The sequence below is a fragment of the Lampetra fluviatilis genome, chromosome 22 (genome assembly GCF_964198595.1).
Source record: "Lampetra fluviatilis chromosome 22, kcLamFluv1.1, whole genome shotgun sequence".
Taxonomy (NCBI): domain Eukaryota; kingdom Metazoa; phylum Chordata; class Hyperoartia; order Petromyzontiformes; family Petromyzontidae; genus Lampetra; species Lampetra fluviatilis.
The window spans coordinates 8,002,170-8,026,485 of NC_136296.1; the positions used below are offsets into that span (position 1 = coordinate 8,002,170).

A 24,316-nucleotide genomic window follows, 5' to 3' on the forward strand; every position below is an offset into this window, starting at 1 on the left:
GATAGCTCAACGAAGAAGCCAAATACTCTAAGCGCATGTTTCCAAATGTGGAGGGAAAACCCGGAGGACCCGGGGAACAATCCACGTGACCACGAGGAGAGAGACATACACACTCCAAATATACAGGCGTCAGGGTCGGGATCAAACCCACGACCTCCTGAATACCAGAAAAGGAAGATAACATCTCCCTCACCGCACTAGGTCATCCCCAGCCTCCCCCCACCATAAGACTGTCAATGTGGGCTGAGAAGTGACCAGTACAGATAAGTGATTATTAAATCCATCTGTGTGAATTTTTTTAGTGTTTATTCTCTTGTGTGTGGAGTTTCTCTGGATATTATTCCGGTTTTCTTCCGTATGTAAAACACTCTTCAAGGAAATTGCCCAAACATCTTGCTACAATGTAGCAGGATCCTCCTTGAAAGGAATCTTGAGACTCAAGATAACCTTCCCTGGGAAAAGCGCATTATAATTATTCTTAATATAATATTACACGTACTGTATTCTACTCTGTTCACTATAGCTCAGTATTATACAGCAATATGCGGTAGGGTCTGTCACAAGGACAGACTGTCCCTGCATATTGTAATGTGGAATTTCCACTCCTGGCCCGAGGCAATCTCTACAGAGAAACTGTCCCTTGCCATTGTAACGTGGTTTTTACACTACTCGGGTGGCGATACTACACAACTTGTCAACAACACCGCCTTAATAGGTGCCGTGTTTGATCACCAACCCCCTCAAATCACAGGCAGCTATTCGGGGGTGGCTGGCTGGTGTTGAGCCACTCATGTAAACTCAGCTCAAATAGGCCGCTAAGACCAATGATGCGATCACACCTCGCTACAGTTTCCTTCCTACCTTCTGCCAGAATCTTGCAGCAGTAGCAAGGTCGACACCTGGACCTCACGATCCAGTGGTTCAATCTTGACTTAAAGCTTTCGTGACTGCAGGAATTCATATTCTTTGGGTCTTTCGGCAAAGTCACGGAGAACAAAACATTTTTACAAAAAACTACGACGTTTCGATCGCAACACAAGCAATCGTCATCAGAAGATGACGTTAATTTTTTGCTCTATGTGACTTTACCGAAAGACCCAAACAATATCCAGTGGTTCGCTCTTAGTTTCTCATCTTTACTCATGGAGCGGTACACTGGTGGTGTAAATATGCGCCCATCCCCTTTACATCATATTAGCTGGTGGCCCTATCGCGTGACCTTGTTTAAAATATGGGGGGGGAGGGGGCAAACAAAGACTCAGGAGTGGGGGGGGGGACAAAACAATCAACGTGACACCAACTTTACACAATCGCACAACACTGAATGTAATTTCGATGTGATCTGATTTTTTTAAAAATCTTTCGTGCATTCTGCTCTATCAGTGAAAAATAACCTTCATAGCTCATCGGATTCCTGCAGTACGAATACAGATTCTGCTCTTAGCCATCACCCCGTGTGTGCAGTGCGTACAAGGAGGACTGCGGTGCCCAGTCCTTAAATGTGCTCAATAATGTACGTTTCGACTTCGCAACGGTACAATATAATAATTTAGCGGGCACCCACGATACAATCACAGGCATTTACTGTTGTCCGAGGATATCCGTAGTGACCCATTAACGTTGGCACGCGATCACGAACGTTGACCCAACGCTCCATGTTTACTGTGAGATGCTGATGTTCTTACCTTGGCAACAGAGGCCAGGTAGTATCCGGTGTACGCAGCCAGGAGACCCATGACGATGATTAGTGGTGCCGACATAATTCCTGCCCTCCTTCCCTCCGTCTGTCGATGTCCGGCGCCGACGATGATCTTCTGTCGACTTCTGCCCTGCAGTCCTCGTCTGTGCGTGCCAGTGCGGACACAAAATACGCGTGCCACTTAGAATTTGCGTGCGTGCGTGCGAGAGAGAAACATGCAGCGTGGCTTACGCTACAGCGCACCGCAATACCAAGCCGACAATATTCCTTCCTGGTGGGCAGAGAAATTTACCCGAGCTTGCGGCCAACAGGAAATAATAACGCACAGAATAAATTATACGATTTACTGTTACTATTCCTTAGCAGCATCAGCAGCATCAGCGGCGGCGGCGGTGGATAGCATTACGGCACTTAATGCGGATTAATGATTAGCATTAACCAATAGCCTGACGGGCGCACAATGGCATAGCGACGATTCGGACTGCGCATTGCCCCTCTCTGCCTGGCTCGCGTGCTCGTGGCACCACATGAAGGCATGGATCGGGCAGCTGTAGACGCGCACAAGCCCAGGGGAGGGAGTGGTGCTTGAGAGGGACGCAGTGAGGGGCAGTCGGGGTGGGGGAGGCGAGGGATGTTAGAGGGATGGGATGTTAGAGGGAGGGATGGGATGGGTCGTTGCAGGGAGGGACATAGGAGGGAGGGAGGGATGAATTTGATGTTGCAGGGCGGGAGGGACGTTGAAAGAGGAGGAGGAGGAGGTTCTTGTCGAAGGAAGGGGTGTACAGTATGTTGAGCGAGGGATGTATGCAGAGGGATGGATGTTGGGAGGGAGAGATCGAGAGGATGAATGGGGAGGGCTGGGCAATGCGCATGGAGCGGCTTACGTGACGGGTCCTCGATGCAAGGGAGGGTGGCTGGGTCTGTAAGCGCATTGTCGTGCGTGCCGTGCTGAGTGGAGGGTCTTTGTGTCGTGTGTGCAGGGAGCGGTGGCGCAGCGGTTAGCACAGCCCTCCGTTGCAAATGCCAGTGACGACTATCTGGACCGGTCCTAGGCCTCCTCTAGATCGACTCAGCCTCAAATGAGCGACGTGGAAATATCGTTACTGGGGAGACAAAGGCGGCCAAGCGTGGTTTTGTCCGCACCCACCCACGCATGTGTCGTGATAGCCGTCAAAGGTGGTACTTGTTCACGGTACTTGCCCCTACAGCCCGTTAGAGGCTACACGAGGGAGCTTTGTCTTTGTGCAGTGGTTGCCGCCTTACTGCGTTACACCCGTGTGTGTGTGTATGCGCTACGATACAATGCGCATTTGTGTTGTGCATACTGTGTGAGGATATGCAAGGGTATGCGTGTCAATGTGCTCCATGAGTGATATCCGAGGTGCGTTGGGTGCGTATTGTTTTAAGCGTATACACGCAGCAGTATCAATATCAGTGTTGTGTAAAATTGTTCAGGGCTTAATTTGTCCGGAAAAAAAGATGTAATTTTTTTTTTTACAAAAATATTTTAAAAATAGTATTTCCCAGCCTGACTTCGGTACGCATTAGCGTGTTCTCCGGATTGCAAGAACCTCCAGAAAGAAATATAGCACCCACACTTATTCCGGATGCACAAGCGCAATTAACAAAAAAAATACATCAGCTCATTCGTCAAAAATAATAATAGTGGACGTAAAAGAAATATAAAACAGGCGACGTTTCGGGCAATGTCCCTTCGTCAAAGCACATAAATCCGGTCACAACGGCTCCACACCTGGTCACACACACGGGATTACATTACAAGACTCATCTTCACAACTTATAATCCGAAGAATAAATTATTATGTTTGGATATCACCACTCTGGATAGTCTAGAAGGACCCTGTACTCATCTTCTTGGTTCTTTCGGTAAAGGTGGAGAACAGGTCTGTCGAGAATACAGACCTGTTCTCCACCTGAGGACGGCTGCTTGCGTTGTGGCCGAAACGTCGTGAGAATTATTTTATTGTCTTCTCGACAGACCTGTTCTCCACCTGAGGACGGCTGCTTGCGTTGTGGCCGAAACGTCGTGAGAATGATTTAATTATGTTTTATTTTATTATTTCCATTCTACGTGACTTTACCGACCGAAAGAACCAAGAAGATTAATCCCTGCAGTCACGAAAGCTTTAAATCGAAATTTGACCCTGTACACGTTCACTGCAATATTGACGTTGTGTTATATTACTGCTGTGCTCACGCACCACGGATATCTCCCTTGTAAAATAGCCGGGACATCATCCGAGTAACACATCTAAATACAACTTTAAATTCTAGATTTGAAGCTTTCAGGACTGCAAGGATTCATACTCTTAGGTTTTTTCGGTAAAGTCACGTAGGTAAAAATAAATAATACAAATAATATAAATAAAATAATTATTTATATTATTATTAATAATAAAAATAATAGAAATAAAATAATTATTTCTATTATTTTCATTTATGGACGGCCCCCCATCCCGACAGTTGCTAATCCGCGGAATTAAGTTACAAACACATTCCTGCGGAGGGAGCTGGTAGGAACGTTGGGTTGCTCGGTCAATGGCCAGGGTCAACGGCAGCGTGGTGTATTCCGCAAATATGCCCGACTGTGAGGGCGGGCACAAGCCGGCGTGAGTAGGTTAAACGTTGAGTTTTATAAGGGCACCACGGGGTGACCAGCCCCTCCCCACCCAGCCCCACCCCTCCCACCCAGCCCCACCCTCCCCACCCAGCCCCTCCCCACCCTCCCCACCCAGCCCCACCCCTCCCACCCCCACTCAGCCCCACCCTCCCCACCCAGTGCCACCCCACCCACCCCCCACCCAGCCCCTCCCCACCCAACCCCGCCCAACCCACCCCCCACCCAGCCCCTCCCCACCCAGCCCCACCCCACCCTCCCCTCCCCACCCAGCCCCTCCCCACACAGCCCCACCCCAGCCCCTCCCCACCCTCCCCTCCCCACCCAGCCCCACCCTCCCCACCCAGCCCCTCCCTGCACGACGGACACAATAATCCCCTGTGGGCTGGTGTAACCAGGAGGTTCCTACCAGTACAATGTTAATGACTTGCCAAGGCGCGGACGTGATATGAATGTGATGGTGTAGCGCCACCCCTGGTAAGAGCCCGGTGACATTTTTTGCCAGGGCTCTCTTTAAACGGCCCGTGACAATTTCCTGTGCGGCTTTCGTTTTTGGACACGCGAAGGGACTGTTGCCGAACACAACAACAAGAAGAACAACATCATCTCTGGCGCCCGTGAGTAACGAATACACCGCTACACACGTGTGTACGTGTGTGTGTGTACACACGTGTGTGTCTCTGTGTCTCTCTGTGTGTCTCTTTCTCTGTGTCTCTGTGTGTCTCTCTCTCTGTGTGTGTCTCTCTCTCTGTGTCTCTGTGTGTGTCTCTCTCTCTCTGTGTGTCTCTCTCTCTCTGTGTCTCTCTCTCTCTGTGTCTCTCTCTCTCTCTGTGTCTCTCTGTGTGTCTCTCTGTGTGTCTGTCTCTGTGTCTCTCTCTGTGTCTCTCTGTGTGTGTCTCTCTCTGTATCTCTACACACAGTGGTGGCGAGGGAGCGGTGGCGCAGTGGTTAACGCACTCAACGCTGCGTTAAACCAACGGGGGGGGGGACTTTGACTCGCGTTGCATTTCCGGTCCCACGCGTCAATGGGCGAGTGATGTCCGAACCGGTCAGAACGCGGCCGCCCTGTAGGTCGAATCAGCCTTAAATTAGTACCGAATGCGATCCGATCTGGCACCGGCGAGGGAGGGGGTGGGGCCTGCGGGCCTCTTTGCAGGGCCCTCTCCGGCTCCCCTTGGATCAACTCGGCCTTAAACGAGTACTGCACTGTACAGCACTGTACTCGCTGCCTTGCTGCGAGCATCAGCGCTGGGAAGACAAAGGCGGCCAGGGGGCAGCGTTATTGGTTTGGTCATGTTTGTTTGTTGTAGTACAGAGTTAGACTGATGGCATTAATCTAAGTTGTCTTGTGGTTGTTGTTGTTGTTTGACTTGCACACAGCGTTTGTGTACGGTGTTTTTTTCTGCAATATTTTGCTGTCTTTTCTTGGATTTTCTGTTTGCACTTAGTCACATATTCACTTTAAGATGTTTTTTGTTCATGTTTTTGTTTGTTGCGGTTGCACCCGATTCAAGAGCCGAATGGCTCACAGGGCTCTACCTAATAAATGAGCTTGAACTTGAACCGGTATCATAACAACAAGAACCATGCTCAGTCCACCGCTGCATTAAAGCCTCTCCCACGCCGTGTCACTGTGTGATTCAAGTGGCGTGGCACTCATGCACACGAGCCGACTGCATCGCTCCGTCTCCCGGGTGCACGTGCTTAGTTAGCATTGACCTTGTGTGTGTTGTGTGTGTGGTCATCTCACGCACTCTCAAATTGCGGGCAAATAGAATGAAACAACCAAACTTGTGCCCCGTTACTAACCAGTACGCATCTGGTCACCTCAAGTTCATTTCAAGTTCATTTATTTATAGCCCTGTGAGCCATTCGGCTCTTGAATCGGGTGCAACCGCAACAAACAAAAAACATGAACAAGAAAACATCTTAAAGTGAATATGTGACTAAGTGCAAACAGAAAATCCAAGAAAAAACAGCAAAATATTGCAGAAAAAACACCGTACACCAACGCTGTGTGCAAAAATCCCAGTGGGATGCAAGTCAAACAACAACAACCACAAGACAACTTAGATTAAGGCCATCAGTCTAACTCCGTACTACAAGAGCTGAATGGCTCACAGGGCTATACCTAATAAATGAACTTGAACTTGAACAACAAACAAACATGGCCATACCAAAAAACTTTTCGAAATCACCAAAATTAAGCCATAAAAGCAATGTAACAGTGATCATAGATAGGAACGTTGACCGAATTTTCACAATAAACGACATTAACAACATGTACCACAAAAACCCTGCAGCCATAGATAGGCCTCGGAAAGGTAAGGTAAAAGTTAAAAGGTAAAAACAACGAGCCTACCTTTACCTTACCACAATACAATCACTCTACCCTACCTTTTACCCGTTAGCAGGTAAGGTTAAAGGTAATAGGTAAAAAGCAACGAGTCTACCTTTACCCTACCATTTACCCTTACCCCATACAAATTACCCGATTACGTGGTAATTACTAGGGAACTACACATGAACAAGGTTTATAACGGTAAATGCTATAAGGTAGAGCACTTTAATCATATAGAATACTCTCGATGATTTCAATTTTACACACTTGTTGTCGTTGTCATCGTTGTATCCTCAAATCTTGTAACTAAAATTTTACCCACTTCCTAATGTGGTATCGACTGCAAACTTGGTATACTTATGTCATACTGATGACAACACTATATGCTATCATTAAAAAGATATTTATTTTTAAACATTCTTTTGTAAATGTTATGTTTCGGCTTGGGTCTAATTGTCCACGCTCAACTGACGTTGGCTGTAAATCACCACGCTCACTTACGCTGTGGCAAGCTTCAGGGCCACTTCCTGGAGTCGTGGAGTTCTGCCATTACGAGTACATTTAATAAAAGCGTGTTTTTAATAAAGTTTGTTTTAATATTACTTATTAAATGGAGGCCACGGACTGCGCCACAGAGCTTCTAGCGGTAAACAAGGCACCGTGTTTACCGGGTAATACTTCGCGCTACCTTTACCCTACCGGGTAATTCTTCCGAGCTACCTTTACCCTGTACCCTTTACCTTACCCCTTGGCATGTCGACACCTTTACCTTTACCCTTTTACCCGGTAAAAAGGGTAAATTACCTTACCTTGCCGAGGCCTAGCCATAGGTGGCTGCACACACGCACCTACTGCAATATAAGACGCATTTACTGCAATATAAGACGCACCTACTGCAATATAAGACCCCCCCCCCCCCGCTCCACACTTTTACTTTAAAACACGGGGTGGTCATTGCGTCTTATAATCTGGGGAATACGACAACGCACACTTCGGCCATGGAGCAGCATAGATTTCATACGCGGTGGTCGAGAAATCCGTATACCTTTTAACATGTACGAGTTCAACTCATGATGTTAAGACTTGGGTCTAGGAACTTCTCGCCCGCCCACCCACCTCTGCACAACACAATTGAATGTGTGCGTGTGTTTGTGTTTCGTCAGTGTGGCTGGCTGGTTGCCTGCTTCGCCTGCCCTCCTTGCCCAGGTGTACACCCACTGCTGCTGCTGCTGCTACTGCCTCGATCTGCTGGAGATGTCTGCAGAGGGATCCCACCATGGGGACAGTGACGGGAAGAAGGAGGACGCAGCCGAGACGAGGAGAGACACAGAGCCCACGTGTTTGTTCTGCAAGATCGCCAATGGACAGCAGGAAGATTGCGAGCTCGTGTACCAGGTGTGTGTTGGTTGTACGTTAGGTGTGGTGTGCCACGGTGGCGAGATGTTCATCTGCCTCGCCTGGTGTGCAGGAGGTCCGATGGTTCGATCCCCGACCCTGACGCCTGTATATTTGGAGTGTGTGCGTCTCTCTCCTCATGGTCACGTGGATTTTTCTCCAGGTCCTCCGGCTTTTTCCCTCCACATTTAGAAACATTCGCTTAGAGTATTTGGCTTCTCCGTTGAGCTATCATTGGTGGCCAGGTCGCTTCTGAAAAAGCTATATAGCTCAGTGGCCCTTGCCTGGTAAAATAAACATTATTTAAAGTTTAGTTTAAGCAAGCGGTGGTGAGCGTACTGCGCTACGAACCCGGCGACCCGTCTTCAACTCCTACTCGCGGCCAACATCGGTGACGAATGTCTGAACTGGACTTAGGGCCCCCAATACTAGGTCGACTCAACCTTAAATGAGTACCTAGTGCAATGTGTAAACATCGGCACTGGCGAGACAAAGGTGGCCAGCTGGGTTGCGGTGTTGACCAACCACGCTCCGTTGTGCCATACCGGCCTTAGCCGGTGCTTGCTAAGAGCACTCGCTCTTGTGGCCTATTGGACTACACAACGGGGAGAGAGGGGCACAGTGTTTAGTGCTCTGCGCTGTGAACCCAGTCACCTGAGTAAAATTTCTAACCCCGACTAACATCAGTTAGCAAGTGATACGTGACACGGACTGACCAGCATGGTGAGGTTACGCAACCCTCGTAATGAACATGATGTGGAGAGGCCTTCATTGAGCAGTGGATTGTTACATAACTGAAGCATGTATTGTGATGACCCCCAAAGGGGGGTCATTAAAATCGAATATATCCCACAATCTGTGGGCTAAGTGCAACTAGGTGGATGAACGCAAGTCGGGCCTAGGAGAGTGCACACTGTCGCATCGTGGGAGGAAGGATGGTAAACGGGCAGGAGTGTGTTTTTTTTCCCATTAGCAACGGGGATAGCAAAGTGCATGACCAAATGTGCACAAGTGGATGAGCACATTATTTTAGCCAGACAACGATTTAGACGTTGCAATGTGTCAGGAGTGGAAGCATACGAATCCACCGAGACATCCGAGGAGGATATCAAAGAGCAGTTTAACAATAGTTGACAGGCCGTTTTGGGCATGATGCCCAAAACGTGATGTTCTCCTACGACTAGGGTACTATGAAGCCCATGTAAGTGCCCACTATGATGAGTGGTACGCGTACCATGTCATTCGGAACGTCTGCTCTACGCCAGTGTTCTTCATTGCCAGGCGGCCCTTGGTGGCCTTTAGTGCGGTCGCTGACATGCGACCCCCGACAATACACACGTGAAAGCAGGTGGTGAGGCGGTCCTCACACTGACGTCTTATCGGCGAAAGTGAACCTCCCACCTTTTGAAAATAATTGAAGAACACTGCTCTACGCAAACCAAGTTGCCATCGTGGCTCAGAGTAAACGCACTGCTGTGACAAACATCAGCAAATGGTTGCCCTCGGATCTTGCGAGCGTGTCCATGGCCTTAATGGAGCCCCGTGCGTCATTTCAGGATGAGCATCTATCGTCCTTCCGAGACATCCACCCCGGGGCGCCGCACCACTACCTGGTGGTTCCGCGCGACCACGTGGGGAACTGCAAGTCTCTACGGAGGCGCCACGTGGCGCTGGGTGAGTTCGCCGGCTGCGAAAGTGGCAGTTGGTTGGAGGCGGATCTAGAAACTCAAGCTTTTTTTTTTTAAATAGGGCCCTATGTTAATAAACAAAACTGTTATGGGTCATAATTTATTTTTGTTGGGTCAGACGACGCGAGTACAGTGCCAATGTGTGTCGTACTCCCTCCTCCACACGACGCAGTCGAATCAATAATGTTGTCACGTGAAGAAATGTGCCAATTTGTATTGCTTCAGCACACTGGTATGTCGAAGAGAGGTCCAAGTCATTTAACAATTTGACGAAAAATTTCGCTGGTAGTTAAAACCGACATTGTAGGGCGGTTGTCAGAATTGAACTCCTGTCGTGAAAATTGCCCTGCAATGCTGGGCTTTAAATCGGTAGCATGACACAAGCACACCCACACAGATGAGCAGGAAGTAATACCCGAGATGAATGTATCCACATACATTACACATACATTGCGTTAGATTACAATAAAGTATGTTAGATATTTTAACATGAAGGCACATGTAATTACGTGACGATTAAGGTTAGAATGATCGTAAGGATTCTGTGATGTTATCATGTTGTCTTAGTTATAATGGATGTAAATACAGTCGTGTTGCATACTTTATTGTAGTAAAATGCAATGTTTTTTAATTTGTGTGAAGTTATTTAGCAGGTATTAAATCCTGATACTACCTTCTCACTTGTGTGGGTGTGCCGACGATGCCACGCCACTAATTTGAGGCCTAGGAGTGTGGGACATTTTAACCACAGGAATTCAAGTGTGGCAATCGCCTGGTGATGCTGGTTGTAATCACCAGTGGAACGTCGCTAACTCAAATTGCAAATGCTGTGGGTTTACTCTCCAGTACACGGGTGTGCTGTGTCCGCTAGAGGTGGGCTCAACGACACGTTGATATTTACGCGATCTAACGCAAAAAAATTCATACCTGTTAAAATTGTATCTGTTTTCTCTGGTTAATATCAATACGGTACAATACCAATTGTTGGGGTCTCAAGGGGGTGGCGATTGCCTCCATCCCCCACTGGATCCTCCACCGGGGTTGTTTGCGTGGGGTAGGGATGTGGGCCTCACGCCAATTGGCATAGACATAGCCGGAGTACTTGTGACACTGGCTGCCTTCCACCTACGATCGTGTTCCCCCACCACTGCAGGTACTAACGTCCACGGGCCAGATAAGGCATTTTTCTATGTCTACCGGGAGCAGCAAAAACTGTAGTTACACTGGTTCACGTGGCTGACAAAATCGATGAGATAACATGTCAGTGATTCTGTGAATTTGTGTGCGATTTTGGGGGGGGGGGGGGGGGTGGCAGGGTGATTAGCGCACTGCACTGTGATCTATGAGTTCGAATCTCGGCCACCGCTCACTACGTGATTGACACTACGGCTGAACTCGGGTGTTTTAAATGGCAAGTAACATGTCGAATAAGGATTGAGGCTTGATTACGTTTTATGCTCGCTGTGATTAGAAACTGCTTCAATCTGTACATGTTTTTGCCTGCGATAAATCACCTGCAATGCACCTGATCTCTACATCTCTCAAGCCAAGCACGGTTGAGCCTGGACAGTGCTTGTTTGGGCAATATTCCTGCATGGCAAGTGCTGTAGGCTGCAGCAGGGCTAAGATGTGGACATTCGAGAGAAGTTGCAGCAAAATACATTGTTGTACCATACTTCTATGCACTCGCATCTGTGTTTCTCTGCATTCACAAACCCGCGGTGAGCAGCGCGGTGAAGCATAGTCAAAATACCCCCATTATCCACGGCATGGGATTCTACATAGCCAATCATCGTTCCCGACTGGCACACCAATGGCCATTTGCAGGCCAGCTACTGAGCCTCCTTGTGCCCGCGGGGAGAGCGGCCGCTGGGGGGGGGGGGTACCCTTCGAATGTTTCAGATGAGCTGTGAGATAAAACGGCACTCTGAAACGCCGCCCCCTGCCCCCCTCCGTGGATGTGTGTTCTTGTAAGGCAAATGTTCTGCCGCCATGGCTGACAGTGTCTCGCGCGTCTGACTTCCCGTTGCCAGTGAACGAGATGGTTCGTGTTGGAAAAGAGGTCCTTCAGCGACAGGGCGTGAGCGACCTCTCTGACATCAGGCAAGCGTGACGTGGCTTCCCGCTCTTGCGATCCAACACCGCAAACGTGATGCTGAGAACTGTGTTTGCTATGAAGAAAGGCCATTGCTCGAAATGTCACCCATTATGTATATTTTTTTTGTTCTATTTAGGGCCACAACATTATCGACGAATGTGTTGAGTTTTTGTTTTGTTATTTGTGCCGGTCGTGCACCACTGCCAACGCAGCAGCATCACCAAATAATATCTCTGACAGATTCGATTGCAGGAAAAGAATTAAGTGTTTCCTTTGTTATCCTTCGAACGTTGTTCATGAATAGAGTGTGGCGATAATCGGCGGCCCGCACAGTCAGAAATCCAACCCTAAGTGTTCCACCGCAGTTCCTACGGATTGGGTTTCCTCTCCAAAGGTTGTACGTGTCGTCTCATCAGAAGCGGACCCATAGTTGCCCTTCTCCAGAACAGGGAGACACAAATCCTCTGTGCACCAGTGCCGGATTAAGCTAGTGCGGGGCCTGTATGACATGTTATAAAGGGGCCCCAAATAAAAAAAACACAAATATTAAAACACAATTTTTTTACTTACATAGTAAAGTCATTGTATTTTTTCATTCGCTATTCAGCCACATAATACGACAAATCGCTAACCTTAAACACCCAGTCGTTCATAAAAGTTGAAAGCAGTATAGTACTTCAGTAATAGAGCAAGTGCAGAATCACTGAACCGGAATTGATAGCTTGAAAGCATTTAGCACGGGGCCTTGAAAGTACGGGGCCTATAGCATATGTAGCTACTTTTGCTACTCGGATAATCCGGCACTGCTGTGCACAGTATATACATCTGTATAGGCTGAGGCCACCAACTCGCTTTAATCATTATAATGACATCTATGGGGCTGTAGCATAAGCTATTACCAGGGCACCTGGAGTGGCTTGCAATCTTGATATCTTATTATCAAGGGTGAGATGATGACTGTGCGTTAAAAAAATACACTCATTCAGGTGACAAAATTAAGAAATATGTTATTGACAGAAGAAAATCCCCTAGGGGAGACATTAGAGCCAGGAGCGGACCCACACGGAGTGTGTCCCATGCTGCTGTTGTTACTCATGTTTTTGCTGTGGGGGACGACACACATGAGCGGACGTGTGTGCGTGCAAGGCAGGCTGGGATTCCACTGGCCGCCCTTCTCTTCCGTGACTCATCTGCACCTCCACGTGCTCGCACCGGCCAGCCAAATAGGCTTCTTGCGGCTCGCCTACAGGCTCAACACCTGGTGGTTTGTCACGGTGCGTCCGAGAGCTACCAAGTAGGGACCGAATCCAGATCAGAGGTCGCAAACAGGTTTTGATTCCTTACCCGTACCCGGCCGCACCAGGGTCGCAAACGGGTACCCGTACCCGTACCCGGCCGTACCCGTACCCTACCCGTACCCGGCCGGGTACGGGTAGGGTACGGGTATTAGGTACCTGATTGCGACCTCTGGGATGAAGCCATGTTGCAGGCGCGGGTGGGTTGATTCTAGGAACTTGAATTGTGAGAAGAGACAAGACGTTGGGAAATGAGTGACAAACAGTTACTCACCAGTGACTCACGGCCTACCCGTATCCGTACCCGGCTGCACCAGGGTCGCAAACGGGTACCCGTACCCGTACCTGGCCGGGTACGGGTAGCCGGGTATCGGGTAGGGTACGGGTGTCGGGTACCCTGGTCCCAGAGGTTGAGTTACTTTTGACAAGGGTATCATTAAAAAAGGAATTTCAAGTTAGAGGAGTAAGTGGCAGGTGACCGGGTGCCAGGGTGGCATTACAGGACCGTGAGGCATTGTAACGGGATGGGGAGGCCTTCAATCATCAGTGGGTACATAGTGATTCGAGGACGATAATGATAAAAGGTGTTGCACATGCATAAAGTTGCCACAATGGCCCACTCCTATGCTCATTAGACGGTGGCTGTAGGCGGCGCGTGGTTCAACTGGCCGACATGGAATAACGTTCCATGGCTGAATAAACACGATGACTTAGGCATGGGAACGTAAGGGGGAAGGGAGGACGGCTTCCACCCTCAACTCTTAAACCAAAGGAATTGCAATTGCTGAGCCCTCTCAAAAGCTTTCATGGGCCACCTTGGCTCCAAGTTATTCCCACGTGTCTGGGAACAACTGCTTTTTGTTCCAATATTGCGCTGAATGCAGCGGCTACCATGTGGCTCCTGGGGGCCGCTTGAACCCATTACGGGCAACACATACAGATAGTAAGTCAGTTCTTACTTGCGTGATTTTGATGCATAGATCGTCAGCTTAATGATTTATTTTAACCCATGGTTCTCCTTTTTTGTATAGAGGATCAGCTAAATAGTTGCCACTTTATTGATCATAGAAAGGCATAGGTTGTTTATGTAACCTTTATGTTACTCTTTAGTCTTTGTAACACAAGTTTACGTGTTCCTATATTCATGGGAAGCTGTGGGGTAACGATTCGCACACTGGACTCCAAGAGTTCGCCATTTCGTAGGGCATGTTTCTCAAATCCCACCCAGGCCACCGTCTCTGTCCATGGGGCAGTATAAATGGGCACACACCAGAGTTCGTCAATCGGCAGGTTTCGTGTGTGGTGGGGTAAAGTGTGGGGACTCCCACATCTTGCGTCGAAGACGTCGGGCCATCATGGAAGAGTCGGTCAAATACCGTCTTAGAGGCGCTCTCGTGAGTTACGTCTATTAGAGGACCCCCTCCATCAGTGAGTGGTGTGAGCACACAATTGCAGGGCTGCACCTATGGGCAGTTTTTTTTTAAATACTGGTAGGAACCTCCTGGTTACACCAGCCCACAGGGGATTATTGTGTCCGTCCGTCCGTTGTGCATCCAAAAATAGGAGGGGTGGGGCTGGGTGGAGAGGGGAGGGTGGGGAGGGGCTGGGTGGGGAGGGTGGGGCTGGGTGGGGAGGGGCTGGTCACCCCGTGGTGCCCTTATAAAACTCAACGTTTAACCTACTCACGCCGGCTTGTGCCTGCCCTCACAGTCGGCCATATTTGCGGAATGCATCACGCCGCCGTTGACCCTGGCCATTGACCGAGCAACCCAACGTTCCTACCAGCTCCCTCCGCAGGAATGTGTTTTAAAAAGCATCTTCAGACACTTGTGAACAAAGAGAGTGTCAATTTTAAAATACATATGGCTCTACGCACTTCACTGACCTCGCTGCGCGTGTGTATTCCTCAGTGTGATCAGTTGATCAAGATACTCGAAGCCTTTCCAGAGGAGTCGGCAGAGGAAGGAAGCAAGGCCCACTGAGCTCATCACTTGTGTACAATCCACGCGCGGTGATTACATACATTTAAAGCTAATTCGCTTGGATATATGGAGCTTGTTTCCACACTGCTGCTGGCTGAAGGACATGTGCTGATCATTAATTATTGCTGCTCTTTGGTGAATTCCCATTGTTTTCTGTCGATTGTAAACTCTCGCATTAAATGTAATATCGGCGATGTGCCTACCCAAGCGTTTGTCATTCCCAGGTGTTTAACAGAATTGAGGAAGTGGTTGCATGATATATATACATATTTAATTTATTATTTTCTCTTTATACGTGACTTTACCGAAAGAACCAAAGAGTAATTCCTGCAGTCACGAAAGCACCAAATTAAGTGTATACACAGGCGTCCCTCGCATTACGCGCGGCACGCATTCCTGAAAAACGGCGCATAATTCGAATCACGCTGTATGAAGCCTATTTCCCCAAAGACATGCATGTTATACAGGGGGGTACGGTACCGATTACAAAAGCGATTATCATTTCATTATTATAAGCCCTGGATTTACAAAATATGTATAAGTGTAATACTTAATAACTATATTAACATTACAAAGTTACTTAATACGGAGTTTAATAACAAATAATTAAGAGTAAATATATTAGTACTCAGAAAGATTACCCTTCTTGAATGCTTCCGTGGGCTGCTTGCAGCAGCAACACGCATGCAAAGGCAGATCTAAGATGTTACTCCCAGCCCGTGACGCTGGGTGCTGCCATAGCTGCTATAATTTTTATCATTTCAAATGTAGTTTAAAAAAAAACTTTACAATGTTTTAGTTTTTTTCCCTTCAACGTGTAACTGTGAAACGCATAGCGTAAGTGTGACGTATGTCCCTAGAATATGAATGAATTGTGTAACAGCGAATTCACACTTTGGGGGGGCGGGGGAGCGTTACGTAAGATGCCTTCACTGTATATGGAATGGATTTTGCACATATCTGGTGTTGTAAACTCTACATGCAATCGTGGAATTATGGTATGTAGTGTCGCTAGGCACGAGTAATCCTAAACACGCTTCGGGCTCCAAGCAGCTCACGGGGGCTGGGATTCCTTAAAAAATAGGGTTTAACTATTATCAGCTTTTATTCAAATCCTAATCAACCTAAACATCGACATAACATAAAACTCTCATTGAGTCTGCATCTCTCTACTGTCATCTAACTCCACTTTTATATCTTGTCGACAACCCTCATTTCACTGCATCTGTCTCATCTGTATTTAGCATCATCTTTCCTGTCATCTCTGTAGTTTATGAATCAAAAGGGGAGTTGGGGCGGCAGGGTCAAACATATTTTTGCTTAGGGCCCCCCCCAAATGTGCATCACCGCTGGTACCGCTGGTCATGGTGCAAAACTTCAGGCCGGTGGGTCCCAATATTTCTCGACCCGTGCGGACCGGCCGATGTTGGGAACCACTGCTCTAAGCTATGCCTGAAACAAAGTGATGTCTAATTCACGTTGACACTATTTCCCTTAATAACAAAGGTGCGAACTCGATACAGCAGGAGCGTCTCATCCGCAAAAGAGTGGAATCAAGTGCAGCAGATTCACATCTTGTTGAAGCGGACACAGCACATTGTTGGCGATGCAACAACACCAACCGCCATTCGCCACTAAGTGGCGGTGACGTCACCACGACGCTTGTGCCAGGCCAAGTGCACCTTGAGGCCACGTGAAGTGTCGAACGCCCGCTGGCAGGAGGTCACGGGGCAGACCCAGGTGCCACGGGGCAGACCCAGGTGCCACGGGTCGACTGAACGAGATGACCGAGATGACTGAGATGATGCACACACACACACAGGTGAATCTGTACCACCACGCGGCGGCTGCCCCCCACGCATATTAAGTACAGTCCGTATCCTTGGCCGGATTATTCGGGCTGTGGATTAACATTGGCCAATCCGCATCCATCGGTGGTTTCATTAATAGCTGCTCTTCCTCACTCAGTCGTCGTGGGTCAGTCACTCAGTGCCTACATGATCGGAAAGTAAACTAGTGAAATAAATATTCTTGGTTCTTTCGGTAAAGTCACGTAGAAGGGAAATAAAAAAATAACAAAAATATAAAAAAAATTCACGACGTTTCGACTGCAACACAAGCAATCATCATCAGGTGTGAAATCCACAGCAAGAAAATTTCCACAGCAAGAACATTTTCTTGCTGTGGATTTCACACCTGATGATGATTGCTTGTGTTGCAGTCGAAACGTGATAATTTTTATTGTTTTATATTTGTATTTTATTATTTCCCTTCTACGTGACTTTACTGAAAAAACCAAGAATATGAATCTCTGCAGTCACGAAAGCTTTAAATTAAAATTTGCTGAAATAAAGTTATATTTTTGCAAATGTCAATATGTTCAGGAGCTAAGAAAGAGTTGATGGATTTTCTGCTATCACCCCCCCCCCCCCCCATTTTATCCAGGCCCTTCCCTCTTCACCCCATTACTCTGGATGAACGAAAGTTGACTAATTTCACAATTTAATTAGTGTTGATTATAACCCAGTGCTGGAAATGCCACGTTCTTATGACAGGGCCCCGATAGGTCATGCTCTATTAACCGGGCAACCTGAACGACTAACATCGGTAGAGAGTAGTATCTGGAACAAGTTCAAGTTCATTGATTAGGTATAGCCCTGTGAGCCATTCGGCTCTTGAATCGGGTGCAACCGCAACAAACAAAAAAAATCTTAAAGTGAATATGTGACTAAGTGCAAACAGAAAATCCAAGAAAAGACAGCAAAATATTGCAGAAAAAAAACCCCGTACACCAGTCCTGGGCACACACACACACCACTCCCCCCCCGACCACCACTTAACCAACCAGGGTGGTGAAGTATGGTCAAACAACTCTCCTGGCTGACCAGGCGTGGCCGGGGAGGTCGTCATCCAGCAGTCGAATGACAAAACGAGCTGTCGACCTCTCGCACAATACACAAAGTAAGGGCTCTTGTTACATAGGAAACGCGTTGGTGTCACTGGCAACGCACACACAAAGGTAAAGATCCCCCGTGTAGCCTTAGCATACTGTCGGGGCAAGTGCTGTTAGCGATGACCTATGAAGGCCGGCACGGCACAGGAGAGGGGGGGGGTAGCCAGCAACCACGCCCGGCCGCCTTTGTCTCCCCGGCGGCGATGTTCACGCACCGCCTACCGGGTACTCATTTTTAGGCTGAGTCGACCTAGGGGAGGCCCAGAACCCATACATTCCCCCCCACACACACACCAACACTGACTGTTGGAGCGAGCTCGTTCAAGGGAACGCCTATTACATTTATATTAGTTTTTTTCGGTAAAGTCACGTAGGTAAAAAATTTAAATTAATGAAAGTAAAATAAAATAAAAATCACGACGTTTCGGAGGCAACACAAGCTTCCGTCTTCAGGTGGAACCGTCACAGCACGCTTGCTGTATCAAGTAAATGAGAAATTCGTGCTGTGACGGTTCCACCTGAAGACGGAAGCTTGTGTTGCCTCCGAAACGTCGTGATTTTTATTTTATTTTTATTTTATTTGTATTTTATTTTACTTTTATTAATTTAAAAATTTTACCTACGTGACTTTACCGAAACAACCTAAGAATATGAATCCTTGCAGTCACGAAAGCCTCAAATCTAGAATTAACGCCTATTAAAGTTGAGCAGAAAAAGCAGTAGAGTTGACAAAGTTTCCCAAACCACAGCTCCTCCACTAGAATCTTCAAAGAACACACAGGCAGATTGACAACCATACATACAACAACGATCCCCCGTGTAGCCTATAGGGGCAAGTGCTGTTAGCGAGCACCTATGGAGGCCAGAACGATACACGAGGGGGTGGGTGGCCAGCACCACGCCCGACCGCCTTTGTCTCCCTAGTGACGATGTTTACACATCGCACCAGGAACTCATTTGAGGCTGAGTCGACCTAGGGGAGGCCCGGTCACCCGGGTCACCACCGCTTCACCCACAGAGACACACAGAGACACCCACAGAGACACGCAGAGACACCCACAGAGACACTCACAGAGACACACACAGAGACACAGAGAGACACAGAGACACCCAGAGAGACACACACAGAGACACCCACAGAGACACGCAGAGGCAACAACAACAACCGCCATTCGCCACTAAGTGGCGGTGACGTCACCACGACGCTTGTGCCAGGCCATGTGCACCTTGAGGCCACGTGAAACGCAGAGACACCCACAGAGACACACACAGAGACTCACACAGAGACACCCACCCCGTGTATGTCGCTTGTAAAATGGACTTGTGTAGGTGACAAGTGCTGTTAGCGAGTAGCACCTATGAAGGCCGTGGCACGGCACACGAGGGGGTGGGTGGCCAAGCACCACGCCTGACCGCCTTTGTCTCCCCGGGTTACTCGTTTGAGGCCGAGTCGACCTAGGGGAGAGGCCCAGGGACAGGTTCCGTGAGCGGGAATCGAACCCCGGGGGACCTGCCGGGTTCGTCGTCGTCGTCGTCGTTCACTATCGCTCCCCATAGACGCACGAAACACGTGGACATTCACACACACACACGCTAGGAACACGTGTGTACACGCACATGTGTAGACTCACACACACACGCAAGGAACACGTGTATACACGCACATGTGTAGACTCACTCACACACACGCAAGGAACACGTGTGTACACGCACATGTGTAGACTCACACACACACACGCAAGGAACACGTGTGTACACGCACATGTGTAGACTCACACACACACAAAGCCAATGACAGTCAGTTCACGCACCTACCTCTCTCTGGGGGGGTGGGCAGTGAGTTGGGTGTTGGACTGACAGACACGCAGCGGCCGTGAGGAAGTCGCCTTTTGAAGAAGTAAAACGTCGGCGGTGTTTCGTCAACGTCCGGAGGATGGGGGGTGGGGAACAGCTGAGCGAGACCAATGCTAAGGGGGAGAGAACCTGAACTCCACCACTCAATGCAAGGGGGGGGGGGGAGAGAACCTGAACTCCCCCACTCAATGCAAGGGGGGAGAACCTGAACTCCCCCACTCAATGCAAGGGGGGAGAGAACCTGAACTCCACCACTCGATGCAAGGGGGGGAGGGAACCTGAACTCCACCACTCAATGCAAAGGGGAAGAGAACCTGAACTCCACCACTCAATGCAAGGGGGGAGGGGAGAGAGAACCTGAACTCACCACTCAATGCAAGGGGGGAGGGGAGAGAGAACCTGAACTCACCACTCAATGCAAGGGGGGGGGGAGAAAACCTGAACTCACCACTCAATGCAAGGGGGGGGAGAGAACCTGAACTCCCCCACTCAATGCAAGGGGGGGGGGAGAACCTGAACTCACCACTAAATGCAAGGGGGGGGGAGAGAACCTGAACTCACCACTCAATGCAAGGGGGGGGGGGAGAACCTGAACTCACCACTCAATGCAAGGGGGGGGGGGAGAGAACCTGAACTCACCACTCAATGCAAGGGGGGGGGGAGAACCTGAACTCACCACTCAATGCAAGGGGGGGGGGGAGAGAACCTGAACTCCACCACTCAATGCAAGGGGGGGGGGAGAACCTGAACTCACCACTCAATGCAAGGGGGGGGGAGAACCTGAACTCACCACTCAATGCAAGGGGGGGGGGGAGAACCTGAACTCACCACTCAATGCAAGGGGGGGGGGGGGAGAGGACCTGAACTCACCACTCAATGCACTTGGGCGTCTACGTTGCACAATGCACGTTGGTTGTGGAGGGGGGTGTGGGGTGACCAGCTCGCGAGCGGTGGTGCAGCGGTTGGCGCCACGCGCTCCTAACCAGCGCCGCCAGAGTTCCACTTCATCTCGAACCGGTCCCGGGGGGGGGGGGCTATTCTCCTCGCCCCCCTAGGTCGACTCAGCCTCAAATGAGTAATTATCCGGTGCGGGTGGTGTGTAGTCAACATCGCCACTAGAGGGGAGGGGGGGCACTTGCCCCATCGGTCTGTGAAGGCTACACGGGGGATCTTTGTCTTTGTGGAGGAGGGTGGGGGGCAATGGGAAATCCCAACCACGTGACGGGCCGCGTCACGTGCAGCGCGAGCGCCTCGTCACGTGACGCGCTCCCCTGCACCAAGCCCCTGTGTCACGTGACCCGCGGTTCGATTTCTAATTTCACCGCCTCGTGAAATATTGACGATCGATTTTAAGCAAAGACCGAGCGTTTGAAAGAAAGGCAACGTGTTTATTGCCGTAGCGTAGAGATCGCGAGACAAATCGACACGCCGCTGCAGGTTTGTCGGGGTGCGGGTTTTGGACGCCCGGGCCTCTAGAGCTCGGCCAGGGAGAGGTGAAGGTGAGCCGGCAGGCTTCGCTAGGCGAGGTCGAGGCTTCGGCCTACAGGCCTCCTCCGGATCTCGGGGAGGAGGGAGTCGAGGGCGACCATGGTGGACTTCCTCGCCGAGAATAACCTGTGCGGGCAGGCAATCCTACGGGTTGTGTCTCGCGGGAACGCCATCATCGCCGAGCTGCTGAGGCTCGCCGAGTTCGTGCCGCCCGTGTTCCGCCTGCGCGAACGGGCCGAGGTCGCCAAGTACGGGGAGCTCGTCAGCGACTTCTCCTACTTCAAGGTGCGGGTGGCGTGCAGGGGTTTCGGGATTACGGCTCGCCTGGGTCCGGTGTCTAACTCGTTAACCCACACGCCTGGGTCCGGTGTCTAACTCGTTATCCCACACGCCTGGGTCCGGTGTCTAACTCGTTACCCCACACGCCTGGGTCCGGTGTCTAACTCGTTATCCCACACGCCTGGGTCCGGTGTCTAACTCGTTACCCAGCTCACCTGGGTCCGGTGTTGAACTCGTTATCTCACACGCCTGGGTCAGGAGTTTAACTCGTTACCCACACACCTGGGTCCGGTGTTGAACTTGTTACCCAGCTCACCTGGGTCCGGAGTTTAACTCGTTACCCCACACGCCTGGGTCCGGAGTTTAACTCGTTACCCCACACGCCTGGGTCCGGAGTTTAACCACTCACTCATTAGGACGGCTGGAACTTGTGTTTAATCAACACACCTTAACCTGGAGTTTATTCAGGCTGCAGGACCACAAATGGTAATGGTGTGTAACCAGCACAACTGCCTTTGGTGTTCATAATGTACACCTGGCTTTGGTGTTTAACCAGTCATACATTCGCACACATAGTCTCCGGTTTTTCCCTCCACATTTAGAATCAACATGCGTTTGGAGTATTTGGCTGCTATAAATCTCCACGTGATAAGCCACTTCGTTGACCCATCATTTGTGATAGCCAGGTCGCTTATGAAAAATAGCTATTATAGCTCCGTGGGCCTTGTCTGATAAATAAAAAAAACTTTCTTTTTTTGAGTTTGTTTTTTAGTTTAAATGTTAGACTTGAGTTTGAGCACACTCCTGTTATATATTGGTACCCCTGGGCATCCTCTCATGAATGTCAGCACAGTGGTACAAGTGTTTTTTGTCATCTGTCAAATGTGGCACACTGGGTCTGGTCGCACACGTAACACAGTGGCACACTTATTTTACTCACATTTGTTACCCAGTGGCCAACGTAAAACAAATCTCACTTTTTGCATTCATTGACATGTTTATCTCGTTATGTCATTTACTGCCCCATCCGTGATGTGATTTACTATCAATCGCTTTGTTCCTCATACCACAGACCAGCGAGCTGTTGGATAGCCGAATAGATGCCAAACCTGAGCTGCAAGACCTGGACGAGGAGATACGAGAGAATTACATCGAAATCCTCACACGCTTCTACTTGGCCTTTGAGAGTGTGCACAAGTACATTGTGGATCTCAACAGGTACTCGCATTACGATGGCATGACCTAGTTAGCGGTAGCGCGTTCGTTGCTTGTTGCAGAGGTTTTTTGTATGAATTCAGCAGCAGCCCTGAATGACGCTGCGGGTGTATGTATGTTGAACCTATTTCGCACCGTATGGAGCCAACTGCTAATCGGGGGTAGGACAAGAAGAATAATTAACCTGTTGAATCATCAAAATACAGGTGGTCTACTTGACAGTGGACGTTAAAGATCCCGTGGTGTCAAAGTCCAAGTTTATTGAATTAGAAAGTTTTCCTGCAAATTACTCGGTTGAAATATATACATGTGTCCATCGATTTTAAGAACGTTCGGTTTATGAAATGTAGCATTTACGCAATTGCAAATTATTGGCACTTTTCGATTAATTAAATCGAATTTCCACGTGAGCGAAATTTCACACAGCACGCGCCATGAGATCAAATAAGAAGCACCCAGGAGGCTACGCCATCGGTCCGTGACGGTGTCACGGTATCCCAACATTGAATCAGTAATGCCTCTACAATACCTTACCAGTTATTTCGTCAAGCAGATCTTTTGGTGAGTTCACTGAAAAGCTTAATTATTTTGGTAAAAAAAAAATTCAATCGTTTAATATTAACTTTATTTACTATTATTTTTGTATTGTGAAAAGTGCTATCGGTGTATATGTGTGTTAGGAGTACAGTTGGAATGACTGTCCAAAAACATCCCTACGTTTTTGCATTAAATTAATGGGAAGAGCCATTACGATTTACGAAATTTCGTTTACGCATGTTTTTTTGAAGAATGCATTCCTTTCATAAATTGAGGGATACCTGTATGGTATGTATTACAATCATTGCCCCCTTCTGTGAAAACGTAGCAGAGTCATGAGACTCGGTGAGGTTTTCCTGGATAATAATTACCCATCATTTTTACACCACAACCAATAATATTGTGACCTTTAACCATTAGAGCACCGGCTCCAGGCCTTGTTTTCATCACAGTCCAGGTTTCCAGATCCACCAATCTTTTACCAAGCAAATTCAGCTGTGTACTGATGCCAACTTTATTGAGGGCGATATTAGCATGTAAAAAAAAGGTCGATTGATTGATTGAAATGTCTGTGTTTCATCAAAAATGTATCACGAACGAACATGTGAAAGTTTGCCGTTGGTGCTAATTTTACATTCCAGATACCTGGAGGATTTATCTGAAGGGGTGTACATTCAGCAAACCCTGGAGAGTGTTCTTCTCAATGAGGATGGAAAGCAACTCATGGTTTGTGTGTTTTACATCAGCATGCATGGCTTTTAGTACTCTGTTATCAGCTTGCCTTCCATGTTATGCACCTGACAGTACAATTGTGCAATGTAGTCACATGTGTAAATGATTCCACTGGTCACTAA

At 48.7% G+C, this 24,316-nt stretch overlaps 3 protein-coding genes across 13 annotated transcripts in view; 2 read left to right on the forward strand and 1 right to left on the reverse strand.

The window, feature by feature from the left end:
- The window catches only part of LOC144938492 (phospholipase ABHD3-like), a 53,926-nt gene extending 33,948 nt beyond the window's left edge, over nucleotides 1-19,978 (reverse strand). For 2 of the 8 annotated variants that reach the window (XR_013637851.1, XM_078866353.1), the window contains exons 1-2: nucleotides 1,992-2,416; nucleotides 1,686-1,842 (exon numbers count right to left, since the gene is read on the reverse strand). Coding sequence is in view for 7 of the 8 variants with exons in the window: in XM_078866353.1 (XP_078722479.1) it covers nucleotides 1,686-1,842; nucleotides 1,992-2,077 (243 nt within the window). In the remaining variant the exon portion in view is untranslated. Of the gene's footprint in view, nucleotides 1-1,685; nucleotides 2,417-2,583; nucleotides 3,141-19,900 lie in introns of those variants that run through there. The other 6 variants (XM_078866357.1, XM_078866358.1, XM_078866356.1 and 3 more) reach the window with 6 other exon arrangements.
- Nucleotides 2,482-15,328, forward strand: HINT3 (histidine triad nucleotide binding protein 3). Of its 4 annotated transcripts, none has more exons than XM_078866360.1 (7): nucleotides 2,482-2,621; nucleotides 4,843-4,954; nucleotides 7,885-8,073; nucleotides 9,630-9,747; nucleotides 11,795-11,864; nucleotides 13,010-13,133; nucleotides 15,065-15,328. In XM_078866360.1, the coding sequence occupies exons 1-7, from the start codon at nucleotides 2,500-2,502 to the stop codon at nucleotides 15,134-15,136; spliced, it is 807 nt and encodes a 268-aa protein (XP_078722486.1). In that variant the 5' UTR covers nucleotides 2,482-2,499; the 3' UTR covers nucleotides 15,137-15,328. The 4 variants fall into 4 exon arrangements, with proteins under 4 accessions (XP_078722486.1, XP_078722488.1, XP_078722489.1 ...); XM_078866362.1 differs by having other exon boundaries at nucleotides 4,904-4,954; nucleotides 7,842-8,073; XM_078866363.1 differs by having other exon boundaries at nucleotides 2,490-2,621; nucleotides 4,904-4,954.
- A 1,213-nt stretch (nucleotides 19,979-21,191) lies between the features above and the next one.
- Nucleotides 21,192-24,316, forward strand: part of WASHC5 (WASH complex subunit 5) — a 48,585-nt gene continuing 45,460 nt past the window's right edge. Inside the window, exons 1-3 of the mRNA XM_078866342.1 lie at nucleotides 21,192-21,716; nucleotides 22,783-22,928; nucleotides 24,104-24,188. Of these exons, the coding sequence (XP_078722468.1) occupies nucleotides 21,531-21,716; nucleotides 22,783-22,928; nucleotides 24,104-24,188 (417 nt within the window). The 5' untranslated portion in view covers nucleotides 21,192-21,530. The remainder of the gene's footprint in view (nucleotides 21,717-22,782; nucleotides 22,929-24,103; nucleotides 24,189-24,316) is intronic.